Source organism: Fundulus heteroclitus, chromosome 6, assembly GCF_011125445.2.
Source record: "Fundulus heteroclitus isolate FHET01 chromosome 6, MU-UCD_Fhet_4.1, whole genome shotgun sequence".
In the NCBI taxonomy this organism is placed as follows: domain Eukaryota; kingdom Metazoa; phylum Chordata; class Actinopteri; order Cyprinodontiformes; family Fundulidae; genus Fundulus; species Fundulus heteroclitus.
Window position 1 is genome coordinate 10,735,078 of NC_046366.1, and position 16,265 is coordinate 10,751,342.

The 16,265-nt window shown below is 40.1% G+C and overlaps 1 protein-coding gene across 1 annotated transcript; it reads right to left on the bottom strand.

Annotated features, from left to right (window-relative positions):
- Positions 1-1,776: 1,776 nt before the first annotated feature.
- Positions 1,777-4,369, bottom strand: klf17 (Kruppel-like factor 17). Its single transcript, XM_012877333.3, has 3 exons — positions 4,197-4,369; positions 3,019-4,087; positions 1,777-2,839 (listed from the first exon to the last, which is right to left on the bottom strand). The coding sequence occupies exons 1-3, from the start codon at positions 4,260-4,262 to the stop codon at positions 2,664-2,666; spliced, it is 1,311 nt and encodes a 436-aa protein (XP_012732787.2). The 5' UTR covers positions 4,263-4,369; the 3' UTR covers positions 1,777-2,663.
- Between the last annotated feature and the right edge of the window lie 11,896 nt (positions 4,370-16,265).

Genomic DNA, 16,265 nt, shown 5'->3' on the forward strand with positions numbered 1-16,265 from the left:
TTTTATTTTTTACATGACAGGGGTCAAACCTAAGGAAAACCTTTTAGAGGCTGGAAAAGACTTGAAAGTGGAGAAGCAATTCACCTTCCAGCAGGACATAGATCCTAAATATACAGCCAGAGCTTTTATGACATGGTTTAAAATAAAGCTTATTCATGGTATGGTTAAAATCCATGTCTAGATTCAATTAAGGATCTGTGGATAGACTTGTAAATAGCTACACTTGTCTCTCCATAGGAACATTTTTAATTACTTGTGTATAGGGCACCACTTTGCACTTTAGTTTTGGGGGTTGCTCAAAGTATGTTAACCATTATTAGATTTATTGATTCCCTTCACTACAACTCTTTCACAGCTGTTTGATCAGCGTGAGTCTGTGTTGAGCCTATTGCCACTTCAGCGTTTTTTCTATATGAAGCGCATATTAGGAAAATGGGAACGTCTTCACGTCACTTGCCTGGACAATGCAATTTCATGCATGTACACTAGAGGGCAATATAGCACAAGCAGCGATACAATGTTTAAAAGGCACCAGCTCAAATCGCCTACTATAGTGCTTCGCATACTTTATAACAAGTACGGTAATACCATAAGTGTCAAATATTATCGGCACATGCTAATACAGTACAAGACAGGAGCTGCATTTTTTTTTCTGTTTGTTGTCTTGTGTCACAAATTAAGGAAGAAAAAAAGTATTTGCATCCAGGTGTGCTGTAATTTGAGGCAGTAGGATTTTTCCAAGTTGGAAAAATGAACAAGAAGATACTCCTGAAGTCATAATTCATAACATAGAAAGAAGGAGATTTCTCACCAACTCAAGTTTCAAAATCCAGTATCGTCGCCATGTATTTAAAACAAGGGTGAAGCTGCAGTAGTAGTTTAGTACTACTGTCGGTTTGTATCTTGTGCTACTACTGGTGAACACTTGTAAATGAGAACTCATGTCTCAATGAGACTCGGCGAGACTACTTATATCAATAATAATACTTTTAATTAATTTTTATTTATAAACAAGGAAGGACAACAAACTGCCATTACCTTGTATTACCAGCAGAGGTCCGGTCATTGAGTGTAACATTGGACAATTTCTACTAGTTCTCTATTGTTAGACCACGGTGGAGCTGGGTTTGATGTTACTCCTAAATTCAATATATGACTTCAAAGGTAAATGGGACACAACATTAAGTGGCTACCAGCACCTTGCCCCAACTTGGCTTCTGTTCCTGCTAAAGGAGTTCTTGAAGTACTCTCTACTGCAATACCCTGAGCAGTATCTAATAGAAACAAAGATCATTGTTCTTAAAGCATAACTATTTTGGCTAATTTGGTTATGATGTTCTAGACTACAGCTAACTTGCTTATTTTTTTGCTTGTGAACCTCAATTTCCTCTGAGTGCCACTGAAGGCCGCCAAAGTTCCACCATTGGTCTTGCATGACAGTTTGAGAACCACAGACCAACAGCAATTGTGCAATATAACCTCATGAATAGTGACTTTACAATACCTAAATTTTATTATATATTTTAGCCACAATGCAAACAGAACAAAGCTGAAAATGTTTATAATTTTAACCTCACAAAAGGTTATTTGTTTGAAAGAACACATTGTTCCTAAATTATTTTTCTAGAGCAATCACAAACTGAAACAGATTTTAGGAATATATCAAGAAAAAAAAAATATTACAGTGGCCAAATTACAAAATTACATTAGATAAAACGTGTGTGACAGACCTACATTTGGAACACAGCAGAGTTTAAAATGAGCAATGACATGAGCTTGTTTATTGGAAAAGTACTTTTATTTTAGACCATTTGAGCACATACAAAACAAGTTGCATTTCATCAGCAGTACATAGGCAAGATTACATTGTAGTTTCAAGTAAAGCAGTTTAACCAGTGGTTACAGTGGATACTTCATTCTTAGACACAGTTGCTCAATATTGACATTGTCATATTTCTGACTGTAGTCCTACAAAATTAGCTGTAAGAAAAAGAGCTGAGGGAAGTTGCATCTGTTAGTTCTGAAAAACAAAAACTAGCTTAGTACCTGAATATGCCCTTTTTGTTTAGGTGAACCTCAAAAACACAAATAAGACAGCAGGCGGATCCCACAATGTGTAGCAAGGCTATTACATCTATAGTGTTTAGGTAGTTTTAGGGAAGAAAAAACTTATAAAATGTCATGGCAACCTTAACCTGATTTTAGTGTGTTCTTAAAAACAGACTACAAAAAAAATGAGAAAAACATACACCTATGTACAATTCTGGGTCCTGCCCACACTGAGCGACTGAAGCAGCCTGGTTAAGGCACTCACCAACTTATCAATAACTTATTACAAAGGCAGTTGGAAGAAATTAGTTAAATACTAAACTACTATAACTTAGCCAGTGTTTGTAATTCTTGTACACAAATATACAAAAACCATCAAAGGCACTTGATTTGGTGGAAAATGAGGCACTTGTGGGGAAAAAAAATACCCAAATCTCCACTGTTTGCATCTTTGCATTTCCTTACAAAGTATTTGATGATTGCAGGTTGGCATTCCCCTATATATCATATAAAGGAGTTCAGTTATTAGGAGGTGGCTACCTGCTGCATCTCTCTCGATGCTGACAGTGATCCCAAAGGGGTGGGGGTGAAAACGTCAGTAAGTTGAGAGTGAACTACATGTGCCTCTTCATGTGGAGAGCCAGGTGGTCCGAGCGGGAGAAGGCGCGTTCACACAGGTGACACTGGAAAGGCCTGTGCCCGGTGTGCTTCCTGAAGTGCCGAGTCAGCTCGTCGGATCGGGCAAACTTCCAGCCGCAGCCTTCCCAGTTGCAGTGGTAGGGCTTTTCACCTGGGAACACAAAAGTGAGAATAAGTTTGGATGAGCAGGACTATGCTGCAGTGAACAGCAGTGCCTACTTGGTGACCATTATGAGGCCCCCATCTGGCCACCCCCTTTCTAGAGGCACACCTGCTGCAGAGACAACAACAACTACAACAACAACAAAGGGTTTTTAAAAGCTATCTCACCTGTGTGCGTCCTCATGTGTGCTTTGAGATGAGAACTCTTGGTGTATGTTTTGCCGCATCCGGGGAACTCGCAGTTATGCGTGGCTGCGCGTTTTCTGGTCCAAGACTTGCGGCCTCGCTTCTGCTTAACGCACCCGGCCTCGTCGTGCGTGTAAAAGTCCAGCAAAGGTGATGAGGGAGGAGTGAGCATCATCCCTTGCAGGGAGGTGGAATGGTGTTGCTGGTGATGCATGCTGTATGGTCCCAGGAATTGTGGCACACCTCGGTGAGCGTACTGCGGGGGGTACGGTGCGTTCATGTACTGGCTTGATAGATGGTTCTGATCAGGCTGATGATGGGAGGTCAGAGTGCACTGTGTGCGTCTCTGAAGTTGAATCGGGTGCGCGTTGAAGCCCTGTGCCGCACCTGACAGTGGAGGCTGGTGGTGCGTAAAAGCTGCCGTGCGCATTTGGTGTTTGTCAAACAGTTCCTCCACAAAGGTTCCAGCAGCTATCATACAAGACTGAACCCCGGGCTCGGTTTTAATTTTATATCCAAGCGGGGATGGAGATGAAGCCCCTTGGGGGTGAGCAGGGCCATTTAACGACCGCAGTTCGGTGTACTCGCAGTTGTCCCTCGCCTTGATTGTCCTCTCCAGAGCGTCTTCCTCTGAATAACTCATCTCAGGAGTGAGAAGCTCCGCCATCAGGCTGCGGACAGGACTCGACTCCGCGAAGCTGCTGACGACGCCCTGATAGTTCTGTGCGGCCAGACGAGGAGGATGATCGGTGCTATCTGGCAGAGAACCGCCGCCGCAGCTTTCCGGCGACTCCGGCAGAGAATACCCGCACTGCTGCTGCTGCTGCTGCTGCTGCTGCGTGGGAGACAGGTTCCCTCTCTCGCTGTTTCCAACAGAATTGGTGCTGACGGTGTTTGACAGTATGAACTCGAGGTCCAGAAACTTTCCAAGCTCGTCTTCATCTTTGTGGGGTGCAGAAGGAGAGTGAACGATGCTGAAGTCAACCTCAATGCGCGCACTGCCTGTGTCACCTGTTGCTCCGCTCCGCACCCACTCATCCATATTGCAAACCTGCAAAACAAGGGCAGAAAATAAAGCTTATGTCAGGAAAACAAATGCTAAGGGGGTGATAAACCACACACATTGTCAGAGAATGCATACAACATATTATTTCACTTACGTTATCCATCGCTTTGAAATTTGGAAACGACGTCAAGGCAGGCATCAGCGCCTCAGCCACAGCCATGCTTGGCAGTCTGTATAAAAATCAAAAAAGAACTCAGGACTTCGAATACTCTGAACTTAGAGCGAAGTTTCGGTTGCGCTGACAGCTCAAAACTCCTCCAGAATTCAAGCTCTGAGTATCAACGCTGGAGACAGACTTTTATACTCACATACGGGGAGGCGTGGCCTCCGCTACACTAATCGCACGCACGTACTTGTGTATGCATGTCTCCCTTCAGTTGAAAAAAAAAATGCGCTGGAATTCCATAAACAGGTGAGATCAAAGTACATCAAGTATTAAAAGAAAAATAATCTGCGTATGATATAATCAAAATAATGTCTTTAAATGTAAAAAAAATAAATAAAAACACCCTGAAATAAAATAACCCAGTTGAGGCTGATCTTCAAACGAACACATTTCTCCAACAAATGACTCAGGATACATGTCCCCAAAGGCATTGGAACATTTGAATTGGCATATTGGTTTCATTCGCATGAAACCCGACATTTCCCCCGAGGCAGGACGACTCAAACCCTGAATACAGACATAAAATGTTTTATCCTTGCCACGAGAAGAAACTTAAAACTTGCATACGTTTTAGAAGACGGCATGATTATTGCCATGTATATTTTAGGACATGGACGGGACAGCAAAACAACCCCCCCCCCCCCCCACACACACACACACACACACACACACTCAAAATAACAGTATGTAACAATTTAAAAGCCCCCATTAGTTTCGTCCTGGCTCCTTCCAACAGAAACGCATCATTAATTCATACCGAAATCCCCCCCACACACACACACACACACACACACACACACACTCCCCCCGGGACAAACACGAACGTGTGAAGCGGAGGAGACCTGTTAATCCGGGAGTAAACAAAGGACTAGTCGACATGTTTCCTTAATGATACCCCACAACCCCCAGCCCGGGTCAGCCACCACAAGCACGTATGCACCCTGCAGGCATTCCTTTGGTAATGCACAGGTGGATGAGTGTGGACAATATGGAGCAGAGGAAGAAGAGCTACATATAAGCAATAAAAAGATAGATAGATAGACAGACAGATTACAGTTTTACAAAATAGGTTAAAGAAAACCCTAAACATTATTTCATTTTAATATAAACTATTTTTGATGAGGCAAAATTGCAATAAGAAAATAGCATTTCCAATGTACAACACTTCCATTGTTCAGTATATTAACAAATATAGTTATATTAACAAATATATTTAGGACAGAGCAAAGCTTTTTAAAGTAAGATTTGTTCACCCTAGCATTTAAACATGTCTTCCCTAGTCCAGTTTCTTACAAATTGGCCTTGAGTTTTCAAAGTAACAAAGCCAAGCGAACAGCGCTTTGGCTCTCTCTCACATGTCCTCCTGCAGGCCTTGTGAGCAGCAGCCTCCTGCAGCTCCCTGCTTTTATACTCCGTTATTTTTGACCTGCTGTGCTTACGCAAAACAAATTCCGGTTCAGCCTACAAGCCAAGTGGAAATGGACTCTGTTTCCTGAGGAAAAACTTCACGCTTGCTTCCTGTACTTTCACTCTGTAGTCAACTTCAGACCAGTGTAAGGATACAGATGCAGCTATTCTTGGCCTTTAGCCCAAACATTAACCATACCGTCATGTCACAACAGTAAACTGTGTGCTAATCAGCCTACGCTTAGTTTGGACGTCTAGTAAAAAAATAACTTAAAAAAAAGGAAAAATTGTGATTCCCATTCTCTTGTAGGAATATATGGGGAAAATAAACAGTTGGAATATTTTTTTAAAAAAAATCAGTCTTTCAAACGTGATATTACTGCAAATTTAGAGACAACTGTCATCCATCTTGTCTCATCAAAGGCCTTATCAAATTGAGCCGGTGTAAAAAAACAACTAGCCAAGAATAGTGATAGACAGATAAAGAGTTGCCCTAGGCTCAGGTTTCTCTTTTGTGACTCTTTCTGAAAAAAAAAAGAGGAAGTCTTTCAGCTTGTGTTTTCCAAACACAATTACCTGAGATTACAGTTGTGAGAAGATGAGCATACAGGAACAAGGCTTTTCGGCCCAGACACAAAGAAATGTTACCATACAAACCCTGACCACTTTAATGTTTGCATTTCCCTTGTACATTTACAGTTTGTCCTAAAACAGCGTTTTGCAGCCTTTGCAGATTTTTCCACAAGGCAAAAAAGCATATGTGGAATTTAGAAAGAGATTAAAAAAAAAACATTTAAATGCATAAATATAATTTGTTATGGTTGTGCTTTTGAAGCTAAAATGAGCATGTTTGTAGTTTAGTTCATTAGCTTTAATGAAACACATTTTAATTAGTGTTTCGTTTTGAATATTACATTAAATGAAATAATTACACAATGACTCCAGTACTGGCTCTACATCTCCTGGCCCATAAACTGGCTCTGGCCTGCTATCACAGGCAGCATCAAGCAGTGGGGGCTGAACACAACAGGAAAGAAGAAGCCAACTGAATGAGTGAGTGAGTGCATATAAACTGGTAGAGGACCAATGGCAGTATGCAAGAAGCAAGGCGAGACATTCTGGCAGAGAGTGGACGAAAGAGGCAGGTATATGTACGTAGACAGGTGACCAGGTGAGCAGAGTTGACTGTAATTCATGGCAGCAGGTGGAGCTGATCTAGAGCAGAGTGGTGGCTGGAGGGAGACTGAGCTGATTGGATGATAACTGGTGGATGAGAAGTGGGCAGAGCCGATAGGGTGGTGGCTGAGAGGTGACAGGGCTCATTCTAGAAAAGTCAAAAACAAGTAAAACCCTAAATCATGTTCAGGCTAAAAGATTCCGGGGACCTGAGAACCTTTCAAAGGTTCTGGAAGAGTCCATTCATTGACTGAGAAGCGGGAAAGCAAACTGTGTGCAATTTAATGTTTATTATTATAAATTCAAATCTTAATTTCTTAAATAAGCTAATCAGATGTTTTAGTCATTTTGTAGATGTTTGTTAGTGCATATGATCTTGTTTACCTTTTTTATGGCAAGTCTGTTGATTTGAGGGTGTGGTAGGTTATAAAAGTTTCATGGCAAAGATCCTTGTGAGCCACTGCTGAGACCTCATTTGACCTTCTGATTTGTTTTTTTCTTTTTTCCCCCCTTTTTGAGCCTGTTTGTGTACCTGTTCAATGTTGGTGAGTAAACACCTGCTTGAAAGCATATCATCCCTGCCTCAAGTCTCCAGCTTAATCCAGTTGCTAAGAATAAGTCCATAATGTTGTATTGTTAGCTAAACCTTTCTGCTATTTCTGGATTAAAAAGGCTGAAGGGGGCTACCTTCAGAAAATTTATCTTTGTATTATTTGGGGCTAAAAAGGCTACAATTTCCTACTAAGAACTAAAATAGATGTAAAACCGTCTCCTGTAGCCTCTGTAAATGTTTTCTGTAGACCTAATGTAAAACATGACTCATTCTTTCATTTTGAAAAAAAAAGTTTTGGTTTATAGCTAAAAGTCTGCTTAACCAAATAAAACTTTAAACAGTTAAACAGAGCTTTAAACAATATAGGTTTTTGTGGGTAAAATCAAAATAAAGTTAACTAAAGTACTATGCTAATGCTTGCTAATAAGGGTGAAAGGTGTTACGCTTAGTCACAACATTGCAAAAAGTGGTAACTTTATAAAGTCTGAACATTTCTGCTTTCAGTCAAAAATTGTAAAAGATATTTATTTTAGATGAAAATGTACAAATTTGCAACGGTTACCTCGAAAGGCTAAAAGCTCGAACTTTCAGGTGAAATCGCTAGAAGGTGCGACTTTTGGATAAAAGCTAAAAAGTGCTAATTTGAGCTAAAAACACAGCTGCTACTTTTAGTTAAAAAAATATTTGTAACTGCTGGCTTGCAAGGCTGAAACTGTTAATTCAAGCAATAAACCCTAAAAGTTGCTTCTTTTAGCAAATTAAAGCGGAAAAGGGTACAATTAAGTCACATGATTTTGTAAACAGCAAATGAAAGCTTTAGTTTTCTAAAATATTTCAAAACATTTAAGGTTTCTGATGGATGTTTTTACAGAGTTACGTAGATAGGTAAAGACAAAGTGAATACAATTTTTGTTGTTTAAAAAAACAGTTATTTTCAATGAGACGAGTTTCGTTTTATGAATCATTCTTCCACAGATACCCGTTGATTTTTACTGTAGGTGTGTGTGTGTGTGTGTGTGTGTGTGTGTGTGTGTGTGTGTGTGTACACATTCCTGTCAGAATGGCCAGCCAGGAACAATTTGTTTAGCAGAATATGGGGACACACACAGACAAACACAAACACCAACAGCAATTATTCTCCATCACCCGCAAAGAGAGGGGAAACCCAGTTGTTATCTTGGATAAATATGCTGCTGAGCATGGCATGGAAAAGCAACAAAATGATTAGAGAGTTGTGTGTGTGTGTGTGTGTGTGTGTGTGTGTGTGTGTGTGTGTGTGTGCAGTGGTGGTGGTGGGGGGCGGGGGGGTATGGCAGCAAGGAGACAGACTTGCTACCTTCTAGAAAGATATCAACAAGACATGGAGGGAGGGGAGACAGGAAATAGGAACAAACCAGAGGAGAATCATGGGAAAGGGGAAAAATAAAAGCAACGATGCTCTAATCTTTAATTCTGCCTTCCTGAGGCGAGAGTCAGATGCCTGTTGGGTCAAACAGTCACTGTTTAAGGAAGGAGAGCTCTTTGTCTTGAAATTGAAATCAGAAACTAAAACCTTAGAAGAAAAAAAAACAAAAATGTAATGCTCTGGTATAGCATTTAACCAACTGAGATACAAAAAGGTTTGTTTAACATCCAAGTTGTGCCTCATGTATCAAAGACTAATGAAGCAATTAAGCCTGATGAAATCAAGCTACAGAAGACTTGTCTGATCAGGATCAGCTGCAAATAAGAGCTTCAATAATGCCGATGACCTGCTGAGTAGGTATGGCTGTTTGCGCACTATCAAACGTTTATGTTACCACCCCGACCAGCTATCTTGCTATCATCAACTAGAGCCAAGGTTTCTGGGTTGTTCCTTTTTTTGGTGAAAACAAAAATATTATTTGTAGTTATTTAAACCTCCAGATGTAACCTTGTCAACAACCAATTATTGAGGGCACACAGTTGTCTCACTTATCAAGCTAATACAAAGGCAATGCATTCCCAGAAATTTGAGTGCATAATATCTTTTGTGCAAATAATCTTAAATGTTGGGAGTTTTTATACAGGTTTCAACATCCCTGTTAAAATATCTTTTCTTTGATGTATAAAATCAAGACGATGATGAATCACTTCAATACTGTTTTGATATAATGGTAACGCACCTCTTTATTTAATTGTAGCATTCAGTCTTCTTTGGAAGGAGTTTATCAGTTTGCCAAATCTTGCCTTATGACAATTTGATCTCTTTCTTTTGCAAAAGTTATCTGATTCTATCAGATTGTGTAATAAGTCATTCCTGTGTGGATTTGGATGAATGCTTGGCCTCACTTTGATGCAGCAAAGCAAAATCGGTATTCATTGTTAGCTATCTACTAGACACTTAAATATTTTGGTACACATTAATTAGTATTTGGAACCGTTCATCATTTTCTCCGCCTGTAATAAATAAGCCCAGTTTCAACTGATTAAACGTAATTTCAGAGCATGATGCTGCTCTCGCCGTGTTTCACCATGGGCATTTCCTCAGGAGGAAAACACTCTCTTCTCTCAAACCTTCTTTTTAACCTAAACATATGAAGCATACAGGAAATTGTTGTCACATGCAGAACACAATCAGTACATGTTGGAATTTCCTGCAGCTCTGTCCACCGTGTTGTCTCTCATTTGGCAGCCTGCCTGACTTGACTGCATCTCATCTTTTCAGTAATTTGGGAGAAACAACCAGATTTAGTAACATCACCGCTGCCTCATCTTTCAATGATATATCAATAAGTGTTTCCATTGCGCTATAGAATATAAATAATGCAGTGGATCTCTTTGTACTTTTCTTCTGACTAACACATTCGCACCGTGACATAGTTTTACCTCTCTGCAAACAGACTGTCTCAAGCTAAATTATGCAAATGAGCAACTGTCAAGGAGATCAACTTAATTTCTAGATAACCATATTCACCATACCTGATGTTAGATGTGTACTAAAGACCGAATGGTTAAAACTTCTTCAAATATTTCTGAACAAATTATTGGTTTAAAGGTGTGCACACTTATGCAACCAGGTGACTGCACCTTTTATTGTCCTGCTCCCCCCTCCTAAAAAAACTTTGTTTGTTTCAGCCGAATCTTTTCAACATCTGTCGCAATATGTTTAGAAAACGTTTTGAAACAATTTAATTGTGGTCTTTTTTTTTTTGTTCTTTACATTACAAATGCCTTCCATTTTAATCTCTATTGGGAACACCTGTAACATGTAAATATGTGCCATAGGTATCAAATTTCATAGCGTGCTTGTTTAACTCGTTTCCAGGTCTGAATAACAAAATTAACAATTTAAAGGTCAGCTGCTGTAATTCAATCAGATCTTTATTCGCATTATTCAAGCCCACTTGGGAAGAACCGGTCTCTCTACTCTCCGTGTCAGTGTCAGCTTCATAGCTCTGTACTGTCCCATGGCACCTGAGAGCCTATGCTTGCTGACTGCTATGAATTCACACATTACCTGGAAGTCAAATTACCTGTTCAACCTGTTGTTTCTGTTTGTGTGTCCATGTGTTTGCTGGGACAGTGTAACCATTAACTGCCTTAAAACAACTACCTTGTTATGAGACATAAAAAGGAGGAGTTAGAAATCTCAAAATAGACATTAAGATGAGATCTTTGCTCCTGTACAAATGAGAAAACATACACTTGTACACACATTCGGCTGTAATATATTCTTCTGATCTTCTTGCTTTAGCTAAAAACACTTTTCCCTTATATACTACAAACTAAAGAGTTAGCCTCTTTCACCAGACTGGAAAATCAGGTGGAAAAAATCTTATCGTGATGATTTTCATTAAGCTTATTTTTCCAACTGTCTTTGAAGAATATTTCACCAAAAAGCAAATTTCTAGGAAATATGACAATTGCTTGTATTTTGTCTTTAAATAATGTTATAATAAACACTTGATGGACCGCCGACCGCCGACCTGTAAAGACATTTACCTGAACGAGAAATACAGTATGTGAGAAAAAAAAGACAACTATCACTGCACATTACTCTGAGATGGAGAGTCCGACCAGAGTAGCTGGTAAGATGAATGGAGATAAATTCTGGGAAATGATGGGAATAAACCTGTCAGAGGCTCCAAAAGACTTGAGATTTGGATGTGGGTTCTCAATCCAGCAGGACAACAGCCACAAAAATACAGTAAGAGAGAACAACATCATAAATGAACTGGGATTAACCAAATTCATGGGTTCAGTTTCACGAAGCGAGATTATTGGCAGAACTGTAGAGTTCAAGAAATCACTTTAACAGAATATGTCTGACAACATAATATAGGCTAAATATCTTTAAAAATAACACATGATGCTGCAGTCTGAAAAAAACAAAACAAAATCAGGAACAGATTATGAACAAAGTCATTGACATACATCAGTTGGGATACAAAGCCATTTCCAAAAGATTAGGATTCTAGGTAGAACAATTACTCAAGAGTGGTGAAAATATGAACACTGGTAAACCTTTCCAAGAATGGAGCCCAAATGACCCCATGCAGATCAACTAATGCAGGAGGTCCAAAATGAACGCAGAACACATCTGAAGCACTGAAGGCCATATTTTCTTAAGTTTAGATCATGGCTTATGATTCAACAATAAAACTGAGAATGTGCAAAAATGTCATCCATGGGTAAAAAAACACTTATAAAAAATAAAACTAAAACAAAACAAAGGCTTGTCTCAAATCCTTGTGAGATGAGCTTGATGAGCTTGATGACCCCAAAGAACTTTGTAAAAATTATCCCTGGACTGAGAAGACAAAAGTGGAACCTTTTAGAAGGTGTGTGTCATCCAACATCCAACACTAGACTACAGCAACATTACAGAAACACAACATCAGATCCTCCGTCAAACACTGGGGTGGTAGTATTATAGTTTTGGGCTGACTTGACTTGCTGTAATTGATGGAACCATGAAATATACTGTCTATTAGAAAATCTGGAAAGGAAAATGTCTGACTATAACGTCTTGACCTTAAGCTGCAGAAAAACAATTCCTACTAAACCGGCTGGTCCAACTCTGTAAGGTTACAAAACCTGGTTCAAGAGTAGCTTAGGCAAAGCCTGGATCTAAATCTGACCTCAAAATGTCTGTTCATGGTTGAAAACACTCCAGTGTTGTACAATTAAAGCAGTTTCCCCAGAAAAAGTTCCCCAAAACGTCTTCACAGCGATATACAGTCCCCCTGCATGTTATTGCAAATGCTTAAAGGCAGTTCTTGCAGCCATATTCCATCAATAAATGACATCATCATTTGAGAACTGCACGTTGTATTTAATCAGGTTGCCAGATATTGAAATTAAAGATTTAACTGTGACAAGATCCTTCTGAAAAAAAGAAAAAAAAAGAAAAATGGAAGAAATCTAGGAGGGGGTAAATGCTTTTTCATAGTACTGGATAAACTTGGAGCAGTTGTTCTTTTGGTTTTGCTCTTGGGCATTAAGTGATAGCTCCTTGTCCGTCTGGGCTGCTCTACTTTGCTTGTCTTTCAGTGGCTAAGTTGTGTTACCGTCCTGATATTCTATGCTGATGCGTGACAAAAGGGTAAAAACTGATTCATTGTTGTGGCTTTGTAAAAAGGGGGAAAGACGCTTGATATTTTGTCATTTGACTTTCAACGCTTCTCATATACTTAGCAGTGTTTAAAGTTTCAGGCTTATTTCGTTGTTGTTGGCAAATAGACTGAAATAAGAGAAATTTAACTGTCCCACTGAGAATAAATATCCCAGTACATGTTGTGCAGGGACAGTGTCACCAGTTGCACAAACCGTATAAGACTCAAAAGCTTCTGATTTCCCTGACACCGATTCATCCAGCCTATTCAAACTGAGCAAACGCATGAGACGACAGAAAATCAAATATCTGTGATAGATGTCGAACAACGCGGGGCTTTCTCAAATACCTCATTTCTTTGCCTTCTGTCACGGGCCATAGAGAAACTAAAGTCAGCTAGTGCACCGTGTGGGTGAATGAGAGGCCAAAGAGTGATGTATTGTGCATAACACCAGGTATTCGGTGTCAGTGTGGTGTCTCACAGTGTGGTGACGAGTTTGTTTCCAGATGGGGCCACCCATGCCGGCCATAAATCTATGAAGGAAGGTTTTTGTCTTTTCAGGACTCTGATAGGTTTCACTGCTTACTCTTTGTTGACGTTTGTGAAAATATGAACGTGGAATTATCTGCTCAACAGTATGACAATGTTTTACAGCCAACAATAAAACATCCTTCTTTCTTTGCCATGCACTGTGGAGTAAACATTTGCTTAGAGAGTAGAACGTATTCAGCTTGATATTTGTCAGATATTTGTCAGGCTATGTTTAAAAATACCTTTGACTTTGCAAAGGTATGTAAGATGAGTTTGACTTCAGTAAAGAACATGGTGCATAGTGATGAACTGTATTAAATACACATTGACACGGTGGCGTCACAAAAAGACACAAGCTTTTATTCCCGCAATAATTAATAAAGAACAGATAAAATTATCTTCACAACTATTGGCGCCACTGATAAAGGTGTCTACAGTATTTGTATAGCACATGTTTGCTAACTTGCTGCAGCCAGCTGCTCGGTCTGGTGTTGCCACTGGCCTGGCTGACTACAATAATGCTGACCGTGGCCCCTATAAAAAAAGTTTGGTTAAGTTTGCACACTAGCTGCATCCTGCACCAACTTTCGCTACTCCATCCATCTCTTTCTCACTTCTTTCCAGACTTTTCCCTAATTTAACCTGCTCAAGCTTCCTGCTGGTGGTTGGCACCTTGGCCTGCTAGCGGCTCTCGGTGTCTGGGGCTGGGTGCTCAGGCGTGTGCTGGCTTTGTTGAGGCCCTGTTGGGGGGCGGTTTGCCCTTGGGCCCAGAGACCTCTTTGGGTCCTGACAACCAAAACTAAGCCTTTCTCATATGGACAAACGTTTCTCTTTCTGCGGGTGTAGAAGCAGACTCAGGGTATGTTATCGTGTACTCTCGTTTTCCTTTTACCTTTCTGTTTCTGTGTCCATTGAATTTGAACAAAAATCCCAAAATAATGTCTAACACAGTTTTTTGCATACATATCAAGCGGAGCGCAGCAGCAAAAGAAGCAATGCTCCGCTTGTGAAAGTAAATCTGTTCGGCTCTTTGGCAATGAGAAAGCAATTCTGAGAGCTGCACTGCTTGCCACGACATGTAATAAATAAATAATTTAATCCGCTCCTGTTTCTATCCAGCTAGCATTTCTTCTAATCTCGCCTGCAAGCTGAATTCCCGCGGCATTTGTGTGTTCACAAACACATGAGAATACATCTTGTTCCACTCCCATCTCAATCGTTTGGGCCTGAACCAAAAACGGTTCAGGCCAGTGACGTTGCAGTATTATGGTTTAAGGCAGGCCATATCAGCTGTGACCAAAGCAAGAGTTGCCAAGCACACAGCTGATCCAAAATAAACATGGCAGCTCAGGACGCGCATGCGTAGCTGCTGCTACCACATCTGTTTTTGTCAGAATCCACAATTTCATCTTTGAAAGAAGAACAGCAAGAAGCGTTTTGACCAGCCTACGTGTGGTTTCTTGTGACACCTGCTGCTCTCATTTTCATTTGATACCGTGATTGGCTAAAAACTGCCTAGATGTCGCTTCGTTCAACCAGCTTGGAAATATCTGCTGAATGTCCCTACTTTCCCCGAGCAGATTCATTGGGAGCAGTCCCAGATTGATAATGTGCAGAAAGTATTGTTACAGATTGGTAATACGAAGAATGTATAGTTCTATGCATTATCAATCTGGCTTACCAGGTCAAGTTTTGCCTCTTAATGCAAAATATTAGCTTAATCCAGTCTACTGTTGAACTGCGCCACCTACGGCCATGTGGGTGGTTTTGCGTTCTCACATCACCGCAACAAAAAAACACCCAAAAAAAAGTTCCGACCACTGGTCTGGCCTAAAACAGACTGGCCGTTGGGGAATCCTCTTGGACCTCCTAATGGCCACCCGCCCCTGGTCAGCTTCCTCCATGGCTAATGCCATATTAAGTGTCCTGTATCCAAACTGATCATGCTCAGTTTTTACAAAAAAATAGGATTTCTTCATGTGTAGTAATGATCCACTTTGAATGAAAGAATGTGGTTGTGTTTGTGATGCCATAAATTTGTCCTTTTTGATGTAATGTTCACACTGGTACAAAGACGATTGCTACAACTTTTATTGTGGAATCTCAGCCAACAGTCTATCAGCTGTCTTCCAAATCAGCCACATATTTTTGATGTGAGTAAGGTTGAAAAACGTGACGAGTGCGCTGACAATTTTAACATCATGGTAGAAATTGTGAAACTAGCTGTTACCTTCAATTCCTGGTTATTTATCAGCCAGTACCAGTAAAAAAGAATGTTTTGTGACATGTGTTTCTTAGAATCGTGAGGTGTGGGTCTATGGGAAATGATGTACACAAAACCGGTGTGTAGCAATGTTTGACGTTTACTCACAAAGTGTGAAGATGGCTTCCTTCCAGAAAAAACATCAGCCTAAGTAGAGCAGCCTTTAGTCAGCAGTTGGCAGTCTATTGCATATAGTACTAGTGGAATTTTACTCTACTTTAAATTTTTCACAACATGAATGTCTGATTTAAAATGTATGTTTTTGGAGAACATAAAGTAAATCTCTGTGGCTGAAGAGGATTTACCTCCAAATGCTGATGTTTTCAGCATTTAGCTGCTACATGCAAGACACACTCATTGCACCACGAAATGGCCATCTTTGGTTCTGCATCATGCAAATAGTGGAATCGAAAAGTTTTAATCAAAAATTTAAAACTTATCCAACATTTATAATGGTGTTGGAAAATTTGGTCTCGGTTTTCTCTCAGATC